The sequence below is a fragment of the Indicator indicator genome, chromosome 19 (assembly GCF_027791375.1).
Source record: "Indicator indicator isolate 239-I01 chromosome 19, UM_Iind_1.1, whole genome shotgun sequence".
NCBI classification, from domain to species: domain Eukaryota; kingdom Metazoa; phylum Chordata; class Aves; order Piciformes; family Indicatoridae; genus Indicator; species Indicator indicator.
In genome coordinates, this window is record NC_072028.1 from 8,670,857 (window position 1) to 8,691,146 (window position 20,290).

The following is a 20,290-nucleotide window of genomic DNA, read 5'->3' on the forward strand; positions in this document are numbered from 1 at the left end:
TCGATGTAAAAAACTAAGTCCCCGGCCAAGGGAAGGCCACGGATGCATGGAGGAAGAAAAGGAGGAAACCACTTTTGCCCCGTGTGAGGCTCGAACTCACGACCTTCAGATTATGAGACTGACGCGCTACCTACTGCGCTAACGAGGCTCCTCGACAGATCACATCCCGGTACACAGCTCTTCTGACTGCTCCAAGCCCGAAGCATGCCTCGGTCTTGCCATGTCTTGGAGAGCTTCCTGAAAAACTTCGGTTCTTCGTAAATGGCTCCTTTTCTACAGCAGAGACCTGTTTTTGAGTTTGATTTTTTTTTTCCCCAAATGTATTCATTTCCCATGATTTTCTTCAAGACATTCCTGACCCTTTTGTTTGTTTGTTTGTTTGGGGTTTTTTTTTTTTGGTTTTTTGTTTGTTTGTTTTTTTGTTTTCCAAATGGCTTCTCTTTCCCATAGTCTGCAAAACACCTGCATTCCTGAAAGGGTCTTTTGGGGTTCCTCAGCATCCTTCAGGGTTCTTTAACACCTTTCAGGGTTTTTCAACACCCCTCAGGGCTCCTCAACATCCATAGGGGTTCTTTAACATCCCTCAGTGTTCCTCAGTGTTCTTCAGGGTTCCTCAACATCCAGCTCCACTGGCTGGGAATGGATTATGAGGGCTTTGACAACATGCTCACAAGGAAATCAAGTTGCTTCCACATAAATACAAAAACTAAGGCAAACCTGGTTTGCTTCTCTGCTGTGAAGAGTCACTGTTCAACTGGGATGTCTGCAGTGACACGAACTCCATGCATTCAGGGTCCCTTGTGACCCCAGATCCTAATGGACAGGCCTCATCCTCAGTGAAGGTCTCAAGGCAATACTCACCATTACAATTAAGTGACAAATACCTACACGGGAAGATGACAGGAAAACAGACATTCAATTGATGCAGAAAGTCCCCAAACCTCACCCACAAGAATCACTGCAGAGAGGCCACTCACCTGCAGTGCAAGCAACAGGCAGAAAATGGGGGAGGAACAGACCTTTGGGCATCAGTCCCACCAGACAAGAGAAGATATTTAGGTTGTGTTGGACAGCCCAAGAATTTTGCCAAGAGTCTAGTGGGTAACTCCTGTTGTAAGTGGGACACCATCCTGATTTCCAAGCATTTGGATGACCATGCATACAGAACAATCAGGTGATGAGTCCAGGCTGTGAAGCTTATGGTATGACCAGAACTGCTTACACCATGAGGGAACACCTGGCTTCTTACAGCCTGACCTGCTGCATTCCTTCCTCCAACACTGCCTGTGTGCAAGGATTTCATTTTTAATAGTGTGCTAATCTTTGGAACTTCAGTGATGGACACATTCAGTGCCCACAGTTGTGATTAACTTCAGAAAAGCTCCTCCAAGTATCTAAAACAAGGAACATGGACAATGAGTCACCTAAACCCAACATCAGCTGTTTGGAAATACGTCTGTAGCTGTTTTCCACCTGTATTGCATCACATGGGTTTTCTCCCACATTACATTACAAGTTTCTGACACAGCCCTAGAAGGTCTTGTCACGTTTGTTTGTTTAGGAATTGATGGATTCATGGAGAGGACAGGGAAAATACTGATGGCAAGGATTTTTGTGTGAATGTAACAGAAGATGTCCTTGGTGACATTGCCTCAAGCAGAAACTCAGCAGTCTACAGCACATGCATGCTTTTCCCTCTTTTTTGTTTTCTATTTTTATCTGGACTTTCTTCTTTCTCCTTTTCCTCTGAATGCTCCTGCTGTTCCTAATCACCCTACAACTTTCTCTCCCTTTTCCTCACCCTCTGACCCCTATAACTTTATCCCACAGCCTTGGCTTCATGGATGCTGTGCCACCACATCCTGCTGCATCTATCCCTCAGTGATTAGATTTCCCCATGGCCCACTGACCTCCTTTCCAGTCCAACCCAGCAAAAGGCAGGACAGCCCATCATAAATCCATACCAATTCCCAAGGAGCTCCATCGCTCCATGCCCTTTTCCTCCAGGTTAAGAGGAAGAAGGGGAAAAGCCTGTTGGGCTGAAAGGCATGCTGCACTGATGTCACCTGGCAGGGACTGAAGCCAAAGTCAGAGACAATGTAATGAGCCCTGTGGGCTCTCCATGCTTGGGGTGACCACATTTCCCCTTTTCATGGAGCAGAGATGAGAAACAATCACTGTCTCCACTCCAAGTTTCAAGACCCAGACAGAGAAGGTTTCCATGGTTCTGTTCTCCTGGAGCATTACACTATAATTACAAGCCGAGTTTGGAGGCTGGGCACTGCGAAACTCCTTGAGGCTCAGAAGATGGAGATCTGGTGCAGAACAGAATGCTTTTAACTGGATGCAACTTACAACTTCATTGTTTACCACTCTGATATCACAGATTGGTTTGGGGCAAAAGAAACCTTAAAGATCATCTAGTCCAACCTCCCTGCCATAGGTATGGCCATCTTCTACTAGAGCAGGTGGCTCAGAGCCCTGTCCAACCCGACCATGGATGGAGCATCCACAACTTCTCTGGGCAACCTGGGCTAGTGCCTCACCACTCTCAGAGTAAATAATTTATTCTTAATACCTAACCAAAATCTCACCTCTTCCAGTTTCAAACCATTGCCCCTCATCCTATCACTACAGTCCCTGATAAAAGTCCCTTCGTATCTTTCCTGTAAGCTCCCTTTAAGTACTGAAAGGCCACAAGAAGGTCTCGCTGGAGTCTTCTCCAGGTTGAACAACCCCAACTCTCTCAGCCTGTCCTCACAGCAGAAGTGCTCCAGCCCACTGATCATCATTGTGGCCTCCTCTAGACCCTCTTGAGCAGATCCATGTCTTTCTTACACAGGGGACCCCAGAGCTGGACATCATCAGACTACAAAACTGGCTCTTTCTCCTTTGAATCCATTATCTGAACCTACCAGCTTTTATAGGGGAACCAGTAAAAGTGTGTCATCATCATCTCCCATTCTCTGTGGCACTACCAAGTGTCTCAGCACCCTTCTCTGTAAACATTACCACAGTAATAGCCCAGAGCTTTCCAGTCTTGCAGCTTCAGACAGGCAGCTTGGAGCCATTACCACAGGGCTCTTCAAAAAAGGACATACTAAAAAGGGAAATGTTATTGTTTCAATTCCCTTCGTCAATTAAGGAGCTGAGGCAGCTCTCGCTATAGTCAATTAGTCTTCGCACTCACTCTAAAGGCTTTGGATCCATCCCAAAGTCAGTGTCCTCATTTTCTATAATCCTGGAAGCATTTACGCCTTCCCAGCCTTGGAGCGGGGATGAGCCAGCTGATGGCACATCCAGCCAATTACAACCTGAACAGTTAGGAGAGAATTATTTATTTTCCATTTGGCAAGAGAGACAGAGAAGTATGGCAAGGCAGGCCAAGACAGATGAACAAACCCTCTTTGCAAGCCCTGTTTGCCACACAAAGTGTTTGCAGCATGGGCTTTTGGCACAAGCCTGCAGTGTGATTTCTGCTTTGTAATAAGCATCCTCGGAGGCAGGACGCTTTGAAGAGAGAATATTTCAACAACAAGGCCAAAGAATTTCGCTATGACTTTTGTGATGTACATATTTTCATCTCATATATCCTTTGCTCCCTATTTTAAGCTGGAAAATAGCTCTTCTCATCCCAATTTTAGCGTTTCCCACCTTCTTCCTTTCTGTCTGGACATTGATCTCACCACGTTTTGCAGGATAAAGTGGACAGGCTGGGCTCTTTGGGGAAAATCCAGAGCACTGCAGAAAATGCTGATGATGACTCAGGAAGTGTTTTGCATCCTTCTGCTTTAGATCTGAGCTCTGTGCCCTTTCTTTATATAATCATAGAATCATCTTGGTTGGAAAAGACCTTTAAGATCACCAAGTCCAACCATTATCTACCTCTACCAAGTCTGGTGCTAAACCATGCCCCCCAGGACCACATCTCTGCAGCTTTTAAACCCCTCCAGGCATGGGGATTCAGCCACCTCACTGGGTAGCCTGGGGGTGGATTATGAAAGAGGTTATGGTCTTTCTTCAACATACTGACCTTGCCATGAATTGATATTATGATTAACTGTGGTCAGGTCATGAGTGCTTGGGGTCACCCAAGAGTTGACAGCGCTTATACTAGAAGCAGGTGCCATTTCAGCTTTGGCCACAGCCCAGCCTGGCCAGTTTCATTCTGCCCAACACCTCTGGCAGCTCAGTTCACAGCAGCATTATCCTGTCCAGGACAGATCACGGGACAGACAGTCAGGTGTTTGAGATGCTATTACTGGCTTGGCTGCTGAGCAATGGTTGTGCAATTATAGGCAGCTCACTGGAACCTCTGTTTCTTACGATGTAAATAAAGAGGGGGTTTGCTGAAGCTAGAGGCTACACAGTAAGTACTCAATATTTGAGTATGACTGGAATTGCTTAAAACCTAGCAGTATTAAAAATCAGTGGGGGAGTTTGCTGCACACTGCATTATTCTACCATTTCCCTGCTAAGCCTCCCAGTCTCACACTGTCATTACTGCCTGCCAAGAGGTTGTGGATCCTTTTGAGGGAAAGGTAGTGCATAAACATCAGTTATTGTTGCTTACCTCAACTGATTCACTCTGTTTCCTTGTGAAACCAATGGCTCTCACTTAAAGCCTGATCCTGAAGCCAAGAAATGTTTGGTAAAACAGCAGTAACTGATGTTAGGGTTGCAGTACAGTGATGTCTGGGGTAACGCTTCTCTCAGCGGGGCTGCAATGAGTTTTTAGCCAAACATTCTAAGGAAATTATGTTTTCGTGATGGCATTGCACATGTATGTGTGTTAGTTCATATTTAACATACAGAAAAGCATCTAATAATCTTGAAATCGTTCTGCTCCACAAGTTTCATGAAATAGGTGGCTGGAGAGAGAAGACACAGTATTAGCATTCCCACTGAGGAATGCTAACAGCCTCATCTGCTGTTAGACCACAAAGAAATCCCTCCCAGAGAAAATGGTCTTAGTTTCACTTTTCTCAAATTACACTTTTATATCCCCACAAAAGAGAGAGATTTTATCATTCTCATCACCTCTTGCTAAAGTTTTCCTAGCTCAGAAGGTGGCTTTCACAGAGAAATTAGAAGTTTGGGAAATCGTCCACCACATTAAGGCAAATTTAAGATTAAAACTTCTCCAAAGACTTATTTTAAGGCATTGCAAACAATTCACTACAATATGATTCTGCCTGAAAATCCGGGTAATGGCTGCACACTGTGTTAAAAAAACCAAGGCCCACATTTTCTGTAGCTGAGATGGATCAATAAGAATATTTTGCATGAAAATAACCGAGGGAAGGTATTTCAATTGAGGTTTAAAGGTAACTCACTCTCAGCATACACTCTCTTTTATTTTATATGGCTTTTCTCTCCAGGTTTCTGGTGAATTTAATAGTGCTGACAGCTGCTGAGCTAATAACCCTAGACACTGAAGTGCTGTCTTCCAGCAAGGGTGTAGCATTGCAGAGGAATAGCTCTTTCTATTCACTGTAAAAAGCCTTTTCAGCACTGTTGTAGCAGAGAAATAAGGGGATGGTTGATAATTCTGATTGTGAAATACAATCGCTTTGTTGTCAGGCAGCTCATATGGAAAAAAAAAAGGAATAGTGGGAGTTTTTCCCTAGGGAAATGCTGTAAATATCAGCTAGGGTTTGGAGTCACCATTCACCCTGGCTTTTTAAGAACAAGAAAAAAAAAACCCAAACCACCAAGAACAACCTTGTGGAAGATGTAACAGTTGGGAAAACCTGGCTTTTTTGAGCCATAAGGTTTAGTGTATCTTGCTGTATAGGGTGCAGACACGAGGATGTGAGCTGGAATCCAAACCCAGCTTGTGCTCTAACCTGCTTTCTGCGTTTGGGCAAGTCACATCTCTTTTGCTTCATGAAAAACTAGAGCTGACAGGTATTGTAAGAGATTATTTACCCCATCCTTCTCCCTCAGATAACAGCAAGTGTCCCAGCACTCTTCAGAAAAGCTGTTTTACTAACACCTTGTTAAATAAAAATATGTGATGGTGGCTATTCCACTGCTTTCTTAGGCAATTTGTTTGATGCTCAGCTATTCAACCCTTAACCCAATATCTAATTTCTATTGCCTTTTCCAAGATATAAGCTCATTATTTCTTGTCCTAGGCTCACTGCACGCAGAGAAGACCTAATTCCTTCCTGCTCTGCAGCAACCTTTTGCATATTTGAAGACAATATAATGTCTCCTTTCAGTTCAGTCTTCTCCTCCTCAGACTAAATGCTTTTGTAAAGTGTTCTAAGACCAGAATAAAAATGCTTTGCAGGCACGATTTTTAAAGGGCTCTGTTCCAGTGCAGTCACCAAGTTTGAACCAAAAGCATTTTCAAAAGCAGCGTTTTCTCACCAGGGATGGAGAACTGTGCTTAGGCAAACCTGGTCCCAAAGCCTATGTCCATGCTGTCGTTCCAACTGTGCCTAACACCTTCCTCAGCTCCAGACTCGCCAACTGTCTATGCTGTCGACACGCAGACACAGGCGAAGGCTGAGATGAGAAGGGTCAAGTGAGTCTCAATGTAGATCTAAGTTTTCCTTCTCACAGTCTCCGCAGATTATTCATGAGCGGAACATGTTGATAGCCCAGCCTGTCAGCAGATACTCTGATTGTGGCTCTTCCTAAGCACCATATGGATGCTTTCAGCCTGAGCTGCAGCCCTGCTAACAGTTGGTAGCGTGGATGAAAACCACATGAGCTCAGTATTGCCAGCCCTGCCACCAGGACTCACCTGTACACCCCAGAAACAACACCACATGGTTCCACCAGAGCTTCTCCTCCAGCCTGCAGCCACACAGCCTGCAGCAGCCTTTGAGGTACCATAGTTCTGAGAGTGTGGTGCGATTTCCTCAGCCTGGAAAATGTGTTTTTTTTTTTTTTTTTAAATAGCATTTATTTAAATACGAAAGAATTCTGTAAAACCAGAAATTTGGGATTGCTAATTTAAGTTTCAGACATATCAGCTTTCTAATGATCATCCAGCATGTGTCACTTGCTGTACCTGGACAGTGATGTGATGGGTAGAGCATTCACAGACCTTAAGGCTATTTTTCTTTCCTTGGTTAGTCACATTTTTAGTGGTCTCATCCTATAATTATACAGCCACTGGAACTGTATGACCCTGAATCACAAAATTAGGCAACAAACCCTCATTCCAGCATGTGAGTGCAGCATTATCCTAACTTCAATGCGTCAATATGCACCACCACCCCACCCCACCCCCCAAAAAAAAGGCAAAAATATTGATAATCTCTAAACTGGTCAGAAAACCATCCTTCTCCCTATGTTCATAAGGACACTGCCACAACTCCCTTTCCTTTCAGCCACAGAAGTTGGATTGTCCAAGATTGTGTAGTCCTACTGCTGCAAAGTTGTTCTTATATTTCAAAACACGGTGCTGGGTGAGAGAAAAAAGAAAGGCAGGCAGCTGAAAGTCTACAGCCAACAGCTTGTGTCAGCAAGCTGCTAAAGGAGGAAACAGTTGGGCATTTATAATCGCGACACGGTATCTGCAGGATGAACGCGAGCAAACTTGGCTTGTGACTGGAATTGTCTGCAATCTAATCAGCTCCTGACACACTGCATGAAATGAAACTGGGTAGTGGGTTTGGAAGTGAGTTGGAACACCTGCTCCTAAAACTTTTGTTCCCCTAATAGAAACTTTACCACGGCCTCCTCATACTCGCGACTGTGTGTGCTGAAGGCAAACCCAAGGCAAAATCACCACAACTTGCACCTCTGCACCCAGGCAGGGTCACTTAGGAGCACACGTTGCTGAGGGGAAAGACGGAGGTGGCTGTGTGTTCCTGAGGGGGAACACGGCAGGACACGCAGGTGGCCACCACCATGTATTGCTGAGGGTGGCCACTGGGAGGGCACTCTGAGGTGGCCATGGATGTGTTGTCAACTCAGAACATGGCAGGACACTGAGGAAGGCATAGCTGGTGCTCACTGAGAGCACACAGTAGCTGAATACTCCTGAGGACGCCACAGCTGTCACTGAGGGTAGGCAGTAGCTGGGTACTCGAGTAGGCCTTGGCTGTCTTTCACTGAGGGCGAACACTGGCAGGGCACTCTTCGGTGGCCAGGGCCGTGTGTCACTGAAGGTGGGCACCAGCAGTGCACTGCTGAGGCGGCCATAGCCATGTGTGGCCGAAGAGGTACATGTTAAGAGTACTCTGAGGCAGGTATCACACCTATCACCAAGGGCGGGCACTGGCAGGGCACTCAGCTACCCATGGCCGTGTGTCACTGATGGACGGTGGCAAGGCACTGAGGCGCCTACGGCCCCGAGGAAGAACGGCACGACACTGCTCCGGCCCTGCCCGTGCGCCCCGCCAGGACAAGCTCCGGCGCCCGCCTGCCCCGCCACACTCAAGATGTCGGCGCCGCCGCGGTGGTGCCCGCCCCGCCGTGACGCGCATCGTCAGCTGACGGCGGAGCCGCCGGTGGTGGCGGCGGGGGGCGGGCGCCGGCACTCGGAGTCGTCCGCCTCCGCCGCGCACAGACGCCGCCGGGCCTGAGGCCGAGCAGCCGCCGCCATGCCCTCGGAGAAGAGCTTCAAGCAGCGCCGCACTTTCGGTGAGCTCTCCGGGAAGAGACGCGGCGGGGCAGGGTCGCTGGCAGGCCCCTCCGCTTGTCCTGGCCTCTCTCAGGGCCTCGTCGCTCGGCGAGCGGACGGTGACGGAGGGCCGGCGGCTGTACCCCCTGGCTGCTGGGGTTGGGGAGGGGGAATCGTTGAGGCGGGGAGGGGGCAGATCATCTTAGCAGACCCCGGGCCCGGGTCCGGCTCTTGCTGACAGCAGTGGCCCGCTGGCGGAGCGGGCCCATCAGCCCTGCCCCGGTGACCGGGCCCACGGTGCCAGGCTGCGCGGGTGTCCCCGGCAGCTGTGTCGGACGGGGAGTCAGCACCTGCTCGAGGCTGTAATCGAAACAAACCCCGGCCCAGCCTTCTCTTCCCTGTTCGGCTCCGGCAGGACGGGCCAAGCTTCTTCACTGTGGGGCTGGAGCCTGGAAGTTTTGGGTGATTTTTGGGTGTCCGTGGGGGTGAGCGAGGGGTGGAGGTGGGTGGCAGTGCTGTGGCCGGGTGAGCTCTGTGCTGTCATGGGAGAGGGGTTTGAAGCGTGGAGATCACATCATCCTCATCATCCATTATTGACTGCAGAATTCCCAGGAGCCAGGAAACATCACTTGGCGTTGTGTGCCAGGAGCTGGGCCTGCCTTTCTTTCCTCCAGACATGTCTGCTCAGTGCCCAGCTTCTTCTGTGCTACCGACAGGAGCATTAAGCTCCACTTGCATTTTGGTGCTTGGGAGGAATTCTCAGGGAGCTGTGAAAGGACTTGGGGTATAAGCTTCCTGCCTCCATATAGTTATTGGTAATTAGCAAGGCGTCGAAAAGAGCTGTGTAACCGTGGCTGGGGAAATGAGATTAGTCTCTTTCTGGAAGAAACAGCCTTGATCGAGTGGTGCCAACATTTCTTTCTGGGCTTGGGATGAGACCAAAGCAATCAGAGAGCTCGGTATCTGCTCAGGTGTGTCAGTGAGGTAGGCTGAAACGCTCTGAGGGTAACAAGAACTGGCAGCGTAACCTATTTCTGTGTGAACTATAAAATCCTGTACGTAAAATGGAATTGATGGAAGTAATTGATCCAGATTTTCTTTCCCTTCTTCCTTTGGGTTAAAGTCAAGCTGCTTAAGAAAGCTTTCTGCTGTGCCCACCCTTGCCTTTGTTGTTCTGTTAAACATGAGCTGTTCTCTGCTTTCAAGTGGAGAGAATTTTGATCTTCTAGGTCTGTGTTTAAGCTGCCCCTTTTCTTGGAGTCTTCCAAAACTGTTGTTGACCCCATCGCCTGTCAGCAGCCTCCAGTGCAGGTATTAAGTTCAGCTAGGATGGCAGCCAAGCAGTTGCCACTGCAACTAATGTCGTCAGAGAGCAGTGTTTATCTGTGGCTGACTGAAGCCTGATTCTGAACACGCCATGTACAATAATCTCAATGATTTGTCCAGTTTATGTTCCTCCTACTCCAGGGAGTTCTGCTCAATAACATTGCTGTGAACAAACCTGTTTCAGTTGGGAAACTTGGTCAAGCCTCTCTGTGCTTACTGTGTTGATGGCTGGCCTCATTTACTCCTCATATCTCTTGTGCTTCTGGTTAATCTTAAAAAGTATTTTAATGAGCTGGTATCTCTGCCCTTGAAGTGTTAGTGCTGGTTAGTGAGAGCATGGCTCGGGCTGCGGGCTGTGAAGCAGGGTGGCTTTCAGGTTCTCAGTCTTGCAGTCAGGTGAAGGCTTTGCATACTCCTTGCCTTAGTGCTGCTTGATTCACCTCCAGCTTAAAAGCATGATTCACGTGAGTTGCATTTCCTTGCTAGGCTCAGAGGAAGGCAGAGGGATGTGTTTTATGTGCAGGAACTGGACTAATGGGGAGCTGAGTGATGGAACAGGTCGTGTGTCCTGGGCATTAACATACCAGCAATGAGTTGGGCTGCCGGGTGCTGATCAAAGCTCTTTCTCTCCCATGAGCAGCACCTCTCTTTCCTTAGGCAGGTGTCTGGTAAAGCCGTGATGCAATACTAAATGTTCCCTCTGAGAGGTGTTTATAGGGTGGAGATGGTGTGGAAAGCCTTGGCTCCCTGAAAAGAACTGAAGAGGTTAAAATTGAGTTCACTGAATCCGAAAGCAGGCAGGGTGTACGCAGACGCAACTGCCGCTCAAAGCAACTGTGCCTGTTTACTTTGGCTCGGTCGCATACTTTAGCCTGGTTTATAATATCTGTGCTATTAATATTTATGTCTGAAGAGAGCTGAACTTTATCCTCAGCATTGGCATGGAGAGCAGTGAAGTGTCTGTGTGCCCAAGAAGCTACCACCAGCTTCTGCAACAATGGGTGCAGCATAATCAAAACAGAAAGCTGTAATTCAGTAACACTGGAACGCACGGCGTAAGCTGACCCTGCCAGGCTTCTGCTGCTCTTTGGTCACAAGTAATTGTTGACAACTTCCTCTTCTGGGATGGTGCAGAAATAGGACAGGATATTTAGTCACGAACTTGGGTGGTGTAATTTGGTGCTGTATATTTGTGAGATGAAATATCTGCTGTAGTGGGCAGAAAAGGAGGTGTGGGAGGTGGATGCTCTCTCCTTTAACACCTTCTAGGAGTCCCAGGCAGCACTTGTCACCTTGGGTTAAGGAACGAAGCTATCATCTGTCAAAGGAGAGGTTTCACTTGTGACAGCGCTGTCCCGTTTGGAAACTGCTTTGCTTGACTTTGCCTTTCTCCCCTCTCTTCAGTGGTGGAGAAATGAGGTAATAACAGCAGTAAGAGTGGATGTTTGAACAGGCTGTTTTTTCATCTCTTGCAGAGCAAAGAGTGGAAGATGTACGACTGATTCGAGATCAGCACCCGACTAAAATACCAGTGAGTCTGCTTCTTTTCACTTCAACTTCTAGTCCCATAGAATCCTTTTGGTTGGAAAAGACCTTCAAGAAGATGATTGAGTCCAACCACTATCTAACTCTACCAAGTCTGATGTTGAAGCATGTCCCTTAGCACAACAAGGTCATCTCATGTTCTTTTTCATAGTTAGAAACCTGTAACACAGCTGTCCCGGTGAGACCAAATTAAAATCTGGCCATTCAGGGTGATTAAACCTGAATTTCAGAAATATTCTGAAGCTGGTAACCAGCAATCAGTGTGGCGGAGCAAGGTGCTAGCTGGGGACTGGAGGAAATGGAGTTTCCTGTCTATTGAAGTTGCATGTTGGAACTTAAAAGAAAATCACACCTTGGCTGAGTTCTGAGTTTCCCCTGACTGTTTTGCTCTTCTCATCTCAGTGTTTTTCTTCTCCAAAAGAAGACTCTGCAGGGACTAACCAAGAATACACAGTACTGTAGAGGCAGGCATGGCTGCATCTCTGATCTGTGCTAAGGAAGACAGGAACACTTTCTTTGCAGGAAACAGGCCTATGCTTGAGGTCTCCAGAGGTGCTGCTTGGCTGTCAAACGCCTCCAGCTCACCTCAAAGAGGAGATAAGCCATCACCTTTCAGTTTTCTTTAGGTGGTCAGCTCCAAACGCTGCCCAAGTTTTTATTTTCTTTTATTTAAGGCATCCTGGAGGTTGCAAACACAAAGCAAAGCGTCCTAGGAAGGAACAGGCAGGATTGTGTCCTGTTGCTGATGAGATCCTCACAGCTGGTGGGCTTTGTGCAATGGCTGTCACTGCCCTAAGCAGTAAGTGCAGCCATCCTTAGAGCCATTTGATGGAACAGGGAAGGTCTCAGAAGATCTTAGGGTATGGAAAAGACAATTTAATTGGATGCCTCAACTTTTGGCTCTCAGTGGTGAGAGCTGAGGATCCCTGTGAGGGGAAATTCTGCTGTGAACAAACTGCTTGCAAAGTATCTGCGGTTGCAGTGTGAGTTCATGAACAGAAGCTGCACATCAAATAGAAACCGAAAGGTTTTCAGATTGACTTCAAACCACTTCACCTCAGGCAGCTGCTGTTGTTTATGGTGCTGCTAGGTGTGGGAACCAGTAATACTTTACAGCAGAGATTTTGTGACCTTTCAGTGTTCCCAAAAGGCCCTTTCCCAGCAAATCCATTTCACATACCTTCCACACACCACTTAGCTGTTGTCCCTGAGCTCTGTGGCCACAGATTGAAAACCATTGATTTATGGCAGAGCTCTCATTTGAAGGCACCCATGGACATTTTTATTACTAGCAGAAACTCAGAGGTACCTCAGCAGCTTGCTGAAAATGCAGTGATGCAGACTTCCAGCAGCTCTGGGAGAGGCCTGCTGGGATCCCCGGAGCTTGATGTGGTTGCCTGACCATATCCTAGCTAGGGCTGCTGCCTCATTATTATCATTAGCAGTTCTGGATGAGATAAGACAGCAGTGTCACGCTGGATGCCAAATCCCTCCTGTGCTGTCAACATCCCTCATTTTGCTGCTGGAAATATTACCTACTAGTTATGCTCTGCCTCTTTAAAACCAGTGTTTTACTTCCAGCATGAGCCAGTGTTTATTTAAACTGGTGTAGGGAGCCTTCCCCTGCTATAATTAAATTGGCTCAAGCAGTTTTCACTAAAAATTCTTCAGTTTCAGGCCCACAGTAGCTCTTCACCTGTGCAGCTTTTGAATATCACCACAGGCAGATCCCGTGAGCGTGGAAGTGATCCAAGTGGATGGTGTCACGTAGCTACCGTTGATTTAAAAACAACAAACCCCACGTGGCTGTGGAAACAGGAGCACACAACTCTGAGATCATTTCTTAAAAGCAGGAACTATACTGTTGCTGGGCAGGGTGCTCCTGAAATGGGCCAATCTGCAGTTTCCTCCCGAGTTAAGTAGTTACTGCATAACAATCCTGACAGAATACTGGCTCCTAAGCATGGCTTGAGATGAAGGAGGAAGAAATTTTCTTCTTTGAGGCTTCATACCCTTGAAACTGAATGGTGCAGTTGACATGCTTGAGGGACAGGATCCATCCAGAGGGAACTGGACAGGCTTGAGAAGTGGGACTGTATGAGTCTCATGAAGTTCAGCAAGGACAAGTGCAAGGTCCTGCAGGGTCAGGGCAACCCCCAGTATCAAACCAGAGTGGGGCTGAAGGGTTTGAGAGGAGCCCTGTGGAGAAGGACTTTGGGGTGCTCATGGGTGAAAAGCTGGACATGAGCCAGCAATGTGCACTCACAGCTCAGAACCAACTGTGTCCTGGGCTGTTCCCTGGCAGCATGGGCAGCAGGGGGGGAGAGGATTCTGCTCCTCTCTACTGAGACCCCACCTGCAGTGCTGGGTCCAGCTCTGGAGCCTCAAGCACAGGAGGGACATGTGTCTGGCAGAGCAGGGCAAGAGGAGGCCACAACAATGGTCCAAGGGCTGGAATCCCTCTGACTGTGAGGACAGGCTGAAAGAGTTGGGGTTGTCCAGCCTGGAGAAGAGAAGGCCCAGGGAGACCTTGTGGCATTTCAGTACTTAAGGGGACAAGAAGAAAGATGGGGACAGACTTCCTAGCAGGGCCTGTTGTGACAAGACAAGGGGTGATGGTTTAAACTAAAAGAGGGAGATTTAGGCTGGAGAGAAGGAAGAAATTGTTTACACTGAGGGTGATGAGACACTGGCCCAGGATGCCCAGAGAGGTGGGAGATGCCCCATCCCTGGAACCATTCTAGGTCAGGTTGTTTGGGGCTTTAAGGAACCTGCTCTAGTTGCAGATGTCCCTGCTGACTGCAGGGGGGTTGGACTAGGTGACCTTGAAAGGTCCCTTCCAACCCAAACCATTCTAGGATTCTATGAAAAGAAGCTTTTTCTTATGCATTAGAGTAACCACAGGAGGTGAATAGAGCAGCATCCTGATGTAGAGGTGTAGTTCTTAGAAAGAGATGGCCTGAAACTGGAGAAATTCTGCTTGAAAACTGCTTGTGTTTGCAGACTGGTAGCAGCCCAAGCCTCTAAGTCAGCCACTGCAACGTGCTACAGGGAGGTGTGCTGTAGCTTTTCTTGGGTTTCCTTGTTGCTGGGTAATTCAGTGCCAAATTACGTGATTCCAGCAAAGGAACTGTTCCAAAAGTGGACTGAAGCTGTGGATGTGTGCTGGTGGATCCTGTTTGTTACTTCCCTGTGCAGAGACCCTTGCAAACAGAGCAAGAGGAGCTTGGGAGGATCATTGTGATTGTTTCTTTCCAGGTTTGAGTTACTGTGGTCACAAAGGGAGGGGAAATGGAGCTTAGAGTAAATGCTGGCTTAAAATGGAGGAGGGAGATCACCAGGCACCGTTTCCACCCTTCACATCACCTCCTTTCTCTCTGTTTCTTCTTAGGTGATCATTGAAAGGTACAAGGGAGAGAAGCAGCTTCCAGTTTTGGATAAGACCAAGTTCCTGGTGCCGGATCACGTCAACATGAGTGAGCTCATCAAAATCATCAGGTAGTATGATGTCATCTACTGAGATGCATCAACTCAAGACTCTGATTCTTGGTTAATTGGTCTATGAATTTGGGAACTCTTTAAATGGAAAACTGGGGTCATCACTAGGACAAATCCATGAGCAGGTGCTTTTTCTTTGGTTTTGCTGGGAAAATAAAAAACCTTGGCAAGGACTAAGCCTGCCCTCTGAGATGTTAGTCTGCTTTCAGGAGAAATAGCTGGTTCCCAGAGGTGGAGGAGAGAGTCTGGGGCCATGAATCCCTCTCTGATGTTGTGCTTCTGGCCCAGGGCTCCAGTACTTCCTGCTTAGCTATTTTAGGACGCCTGCTCCATGTTCTGCCTGGGAGTCCTCTCTGGAGTGTCTGCCTCTCCCCACCCACTGAGGGGGAGTTTGGGCTCACAGCCAGAGCTCTGAGCTGTTGCTTTGGGCTGAGGTTGGCATCCTTTGATCATGAGGTTTCTCTCAATGAAGCCTGAAAACCCACATTCAGACCAGTGTCTTCTTGTCCCACAGACCGAGACTTGAGTCCTGCACCGCTCTGGTGCTCAGGCTTTGTTTACAAGAAAAGGCAAAGGGGAAGCAGCCGCAGAGTGGAAGTTGTGTGGTGAAAGACTGTGGTCAGAAATTCTGCTAGAAGTACATTTCTGGCTTGGGAGGAATATGTGATTAGCAAGAGCTCTCAAGCGGTAAACTCAGAAGTTAGCAACAAACCAGAGTTTGCTTTTTGTTGGTCACAGGATAGCAGGGAGCTGGTTTGTGGAGGCCAATAAAAACTGAGGGCAGTCCCACGTGTCCAAACAATTCCCTGCCTCCAAGACTTGTACAAAGACTGTCTGTCACAAGCAAATCCCAGCTCTTACACAAGCAAGAAAGTGAGACAGTTTTTGAAGCAGGAACCAGACGGTTTAAGTCCACCAGAATTAGTCATGAACATTAAAGGCTCTGGGCAAAAGGGTTAACAGCAAACTGAAGGATTTTCCCCACCTTTCCACTTTGGCTTTGCTGTTAATAGGTGACTTGGTATGAGCTAACTTGGTCCTCAGCCAGCTCCTCTTGTGCACAACAGAGCCTCTTCTTCCCAGCCCTAGGAAAGCAGCTGCCATCCCTAAGCCTGCTGTCCCAGGAACCATTAGAGCTTGGTTTGGAAGGGTCCCTTTTCAGGGCTGGGGCTGGAAATAAATCTTTGTTCCCAGCTGCTGCTGCCCTTCAGCAGCTAGGGGAAACAGCAAGCAGCTTTTCTGAGCCATTCTTTCCTTCATTCTTGGGCTGTACCTCCACATACCTGAGTTCCTCTTGCTTAAATGGAGGTTCCAAACCTGGATGTGTTCAAAGCTAGGTTGGATGGGGTCTTGGACAACCTGGTCTAGTGGGAGGTGTCTCTGCCTATGGCAGCAGGCTGGAACTAGATGATCTTTAAGGTCCCTTCCAACCCAAACCATTCTATGATTCTATTTGGTTGATGACATTGCAAGAGAGCTCCTCTCTGCAAACCCACTTTCCAGTAGGCAGTTTTTTTACTTATTTCCTCCCAAACAGAATGAAGGATCCAAGGGAAATCCTGCAGTTAGATGTTTACTGTGCCATGCTGTCTGTGGATTCTGTTAAAGTCTGGGAGGGAGGAGGAGGGCAAAATGCTCCAAAGTTTAAATGCAGGCAGGCAAGGGCAGGCAACAAAGTGAGTTTAAAAGGTCCAGGGCCTTCACATGGAAGCTCCCTACCCATCTTCACACAGGTCTCTCAAGGTCAGCCTGGGTTTGCATTTGCAGTGAGATGGTGTTGAGCTGCAAGGCAAAGGTCCTAGAGGCCACCAGCACCCTTTGTGCTGGTTATGCAAGGATTGTCCTGGCAAGAACCTCCTCTTTTCCCCTTTGGCTTAATGCCCTTCTGGAGCAGGGCTTTTCCAGTGAGATAAGTGCTCTGCCTTCATCTGACTGGGCTTAGGTGAATTTAACACAGTTTTGAAGTGGGAAGCCAACATCTTCTCTGGTGATACAGCTGCTTTGGGTGGGGACATCTCACCGCTGGCAGTGGTGGGGGACTTGGTTTGGCCATGTGTCTTTTGTTGCTGTGATTGGAAACGTGGAGTCATCACTGTCACACTCCTTGCCCCAACCTCCCACCCCACAGGCGACGCCTCCAGCTGAACTCCAACCAGGCCTTCTTCCTGCTGGTGAACGGACACAGCATGGTGAGCGTTTCCACACCCATATCCGAGGTGTACGAGAGTGAGAAGGACGAGGACGGCTTCCTCTACATGGTGTACGCCTCTCAGGAGACCTTCGGAGCGCAACCTTCTGCCTAAGACACACAGGCTGCTTCTAGCCTAGGATTTGGGTTTACCCTCAGCCATCACCCCCACTCTGCCCCACACACACCCCAGGGAAAGGCACGGATGTCACCTACGCTCCCAGTCCCTTAGCATAGTCTTGCTTTAGCAGACGTCTCATCTTACCTTGCCTTGTTTGTGACTATTAAACAGTGCAGACCAGCACCTCCAGCTTTGACACCTGCTGTAATATCCCACACAGGCACACTTGCATTTCTGGACTTTCTGAACGGAACCTGATTGTGCATGTGACAATTGCAAAGAAAGGGACACTCGATTGGACTTTTAACAAGCAACCAGGCACCAGGGAGGAGCTAAAGTGTTTCAGGTGACAGTTTGCTGGAAAAATCTCCCATTGATTCCTTACAGATTTATGATTTCTTTTTTAGTGGGAAGGCTTCTCATGAGAGCAAATATATTTTAAACGTTCCAAAGCAGAGCTTCGTCGCCTGCAGCTCGATGAGACTTGTGTCAGTGCTGCAGGGAGTTAAGGCTTGGGGTGAGCTGGGGGGGGGGTACAACTCTTTTTGTCTCTTTTTCTTTTTTTTTTTTTATTTGTGGCACCACAAACTTAGCAACGGTGCCAGTTTCTGAAATACTCATACCAAACACCACAGCTTTATTGTAGTTTTAGAAAGTGTTTAACTGTAAAAATACACACCTGGACAAGTGACACTGAAATAAACTCCAATCTGCTCTGAAGTTCCATCCCCCATGTGAAACACCGTTGGTCCTGTGAGCTTACTTCCAAACCATCACCCCTACCTTAGACTGGAGGTTTGCTGTTCCCTTTCCTGACTGCTGGGAGAAGGTTGTGGAGGGACCCTCTGCCAGCACCCAGGTGGGTTAATGCAGTCTGAGAGGTGAGCAGAACCCACATGACTCACCACCTCTATCTGCTCAGCTGGGCAGGTGCGTTGGAGCCCTCCAGCTTTGCTGTACACACCTCCACACCCACCACTGGAGTTACCAACTCACACTGCCCAATGTTCTGCACGTTACCACCAGAGCGGGGTCAGGGAGGAGCCGCTCGCGTTCAGGAGCTGTTGTTGAGCGTTGATGAACAAATGGTTCTTTTTTCTTTCCCATCACTGAAGTCTCCTGCTGCTCACGCGGGGTCTGGATGTTCCTGCTGTCCTGCAGAGCAGAGGTGTCTGTAGGAGCTGTGTTTTTCCTCTAGAGTCGTTGTGAAGCGTAGCAGGATGAGGTTACTCGTGTATATTGCCTGTCTGTGAACTAACTACATCTATTACTGGAAGCTAACTTACTATGGGGGGAGGGAAAGAAGCAATACTACTGCGTCCTGGCACTCTAGCTCAGCACTCTAGCTCAGCAAGGGGTACACGTTGTACCCACCTGCACCTCTTTGCATGCATCTCATTCACGCTCCCTTCCTTCCTGTTGTGTTTTTTTTTTTAATTGTTCTTTGTGTTTTTACTTCCCAATGTAAAGTTTTACAATGCAGCTTGTTCTCTGTTTAATTTTGTTCGTGTAAGACATTGTTTAACTCATAACTGACAACCATACTTGTAATTACAAGGTGATTGACTGATTATTCCTGTACAAATGTTGCTTTTTTAAGATTAATACAGTGCTGATATGGATGGATTACATCCCAACTTCATCATGGCTTGTGTGGTTCTTTCTGGACAGCTTCCTTAACCCCAGTCTCTGCAGGGAAGGACCCAGAGGGCTGGTCCACCTGCCAAAGGACACTCACAGTGGTGAGCCAGGTCCTACTGACAACAAATGTCAGTTCCTCTACTGAACTCCCTGAGACTGCACGTCATTAACAACGTGGAGAGGGAGCTACCAGCCTCCAGAAGGAGGAATTTCAGGTGCAACTGTCCCCCTAAAACAGTCTCTAGATGGTTATGGGTCTGGGTGTGCCTGCACATGGATGGGGTTTTTTGGAGTTCAGCCTGGAGAAGAGAATGGCTTGTGGACTTCCAGTGCTAATAAGGGCTGACAAAAAAGATGGGGACAGATTTTTATAGCAGGGCTTGTTTTGACAGGACCAGGGATGATGCTTTTAAACTAAAAGAGGGATATTTAGACTGGATAGAAGGAAGAAATTTTTTACACAGGCTGCCCAGAGAGGCGATAGATCTCCATCCCTGGAACCATTCCAGGTCAGGTTGGCTGGGGCTTTGAAAAACCTGCTCTAGTTGCAGATGTCCCTGCTCACTGCAGGGGGGTTGGACTAGATGGCCTTTAAAGGTCTCCCCCAACCCAAACCAGTCTGTCATTCTGTAATTCCATCCCCGTTTTGTTCCTGCTCCTGCTCCACCAACCTCTCACTCACAACTCCAGCATCCCAAGGCTCTTGCAAACTGGATTCTGCTCTCACAAGCAGGACTCTGCTCCTCAGGAACAATCCAGGCACCAGCCACGGAAGATTTAAGGAGGCAGTGAGCTGATGATTCCTTTTGCTTACCTGTGGCTTCCTCTGTGGTCAGCACAGACCTGCACAAGGGGTGAGCAACAAGCACAAAACCTGTCAGAGCAGCTGGGAGCACAGCCGAGGAGAGGAACTGTGATTCATGAGCTGATGTCTGTGGGTGGAGAGACAGCAAAAGTAATAAAAGGAATTAAAAAAACTCAAGTTGCTGCTTAACTGCCAAGCTGGAGAAGCCCCCACACAGATGGTAGTTCCTTGAAATGGAAAAAAACACAAAACCCAAACCAACCTAAAGCAAGGGATTGTGTTTAACTCTTTATTTTCCATACATTAAATTTACTCAGATAAAAACATTCTAAAAATGTACAATTTTACTTTTAACAAAGTATAATAAAACATAAAAATCCCAATACCAGAATACTTGGACATTTACAATTCAAAATCAAATTAGCTGAATATTAAATATTTACAAAACTATTTAAAATATTTATAAAGTTACATGCACAATTTGTAATACTAGAATTGACCGAAGTAAAAGAAATGGCTCAAATGGGAGCAGGAGTTTCCTTCATTCCTAAGTGGAAAGTTATGTCCAAGAGAAGCTGT

The 20,290-nt window shown here is 47.6% G+C and overlaps 1 protein-coding gene and 1 non-coding gene across 2 annotated transcripts; one reads left to right on the forward strand and one right to left on the reverse strand.

Moving 5' to 3' along the window:
• Positions 1-75: 75 nt before the first annotated feature.
• On the reverse strand, positions 76-148 carry TRNAM-CAU (transfer RNA methionine (anticodon CAU)). Its single transcript has one exon. It is a non-coding gene; the product is annotated as a tRNA-Met (tRNA).
• Positions 149-8,545: 8,397 nt separating this feature from the next.
• Positions 8,546-18,882, forward strand: MAP1LC3B (microtubule associated protein 1 light chain 3 beta). Its single transcript, XM_054389570.1, has 4 exons — positions 8,546-8,607; positions 11,389-11,444; positions 14,850-14,956; positions 17,085-18,882. Exons 1-4 carry the CDS (start codon positions 8,568-8,570, stop codon positions 17,257-17,259), a joined length of 378 nt encoding a protein of 125 aa, XP_054245545.1. The 5' UTR covers positions 8,546-8,567; the 3' UTR covers positions 17,260-18,882.
• The last annotated feature ends 1,408 nt before the right edge of the window (positions 18,883-20,290 follow it).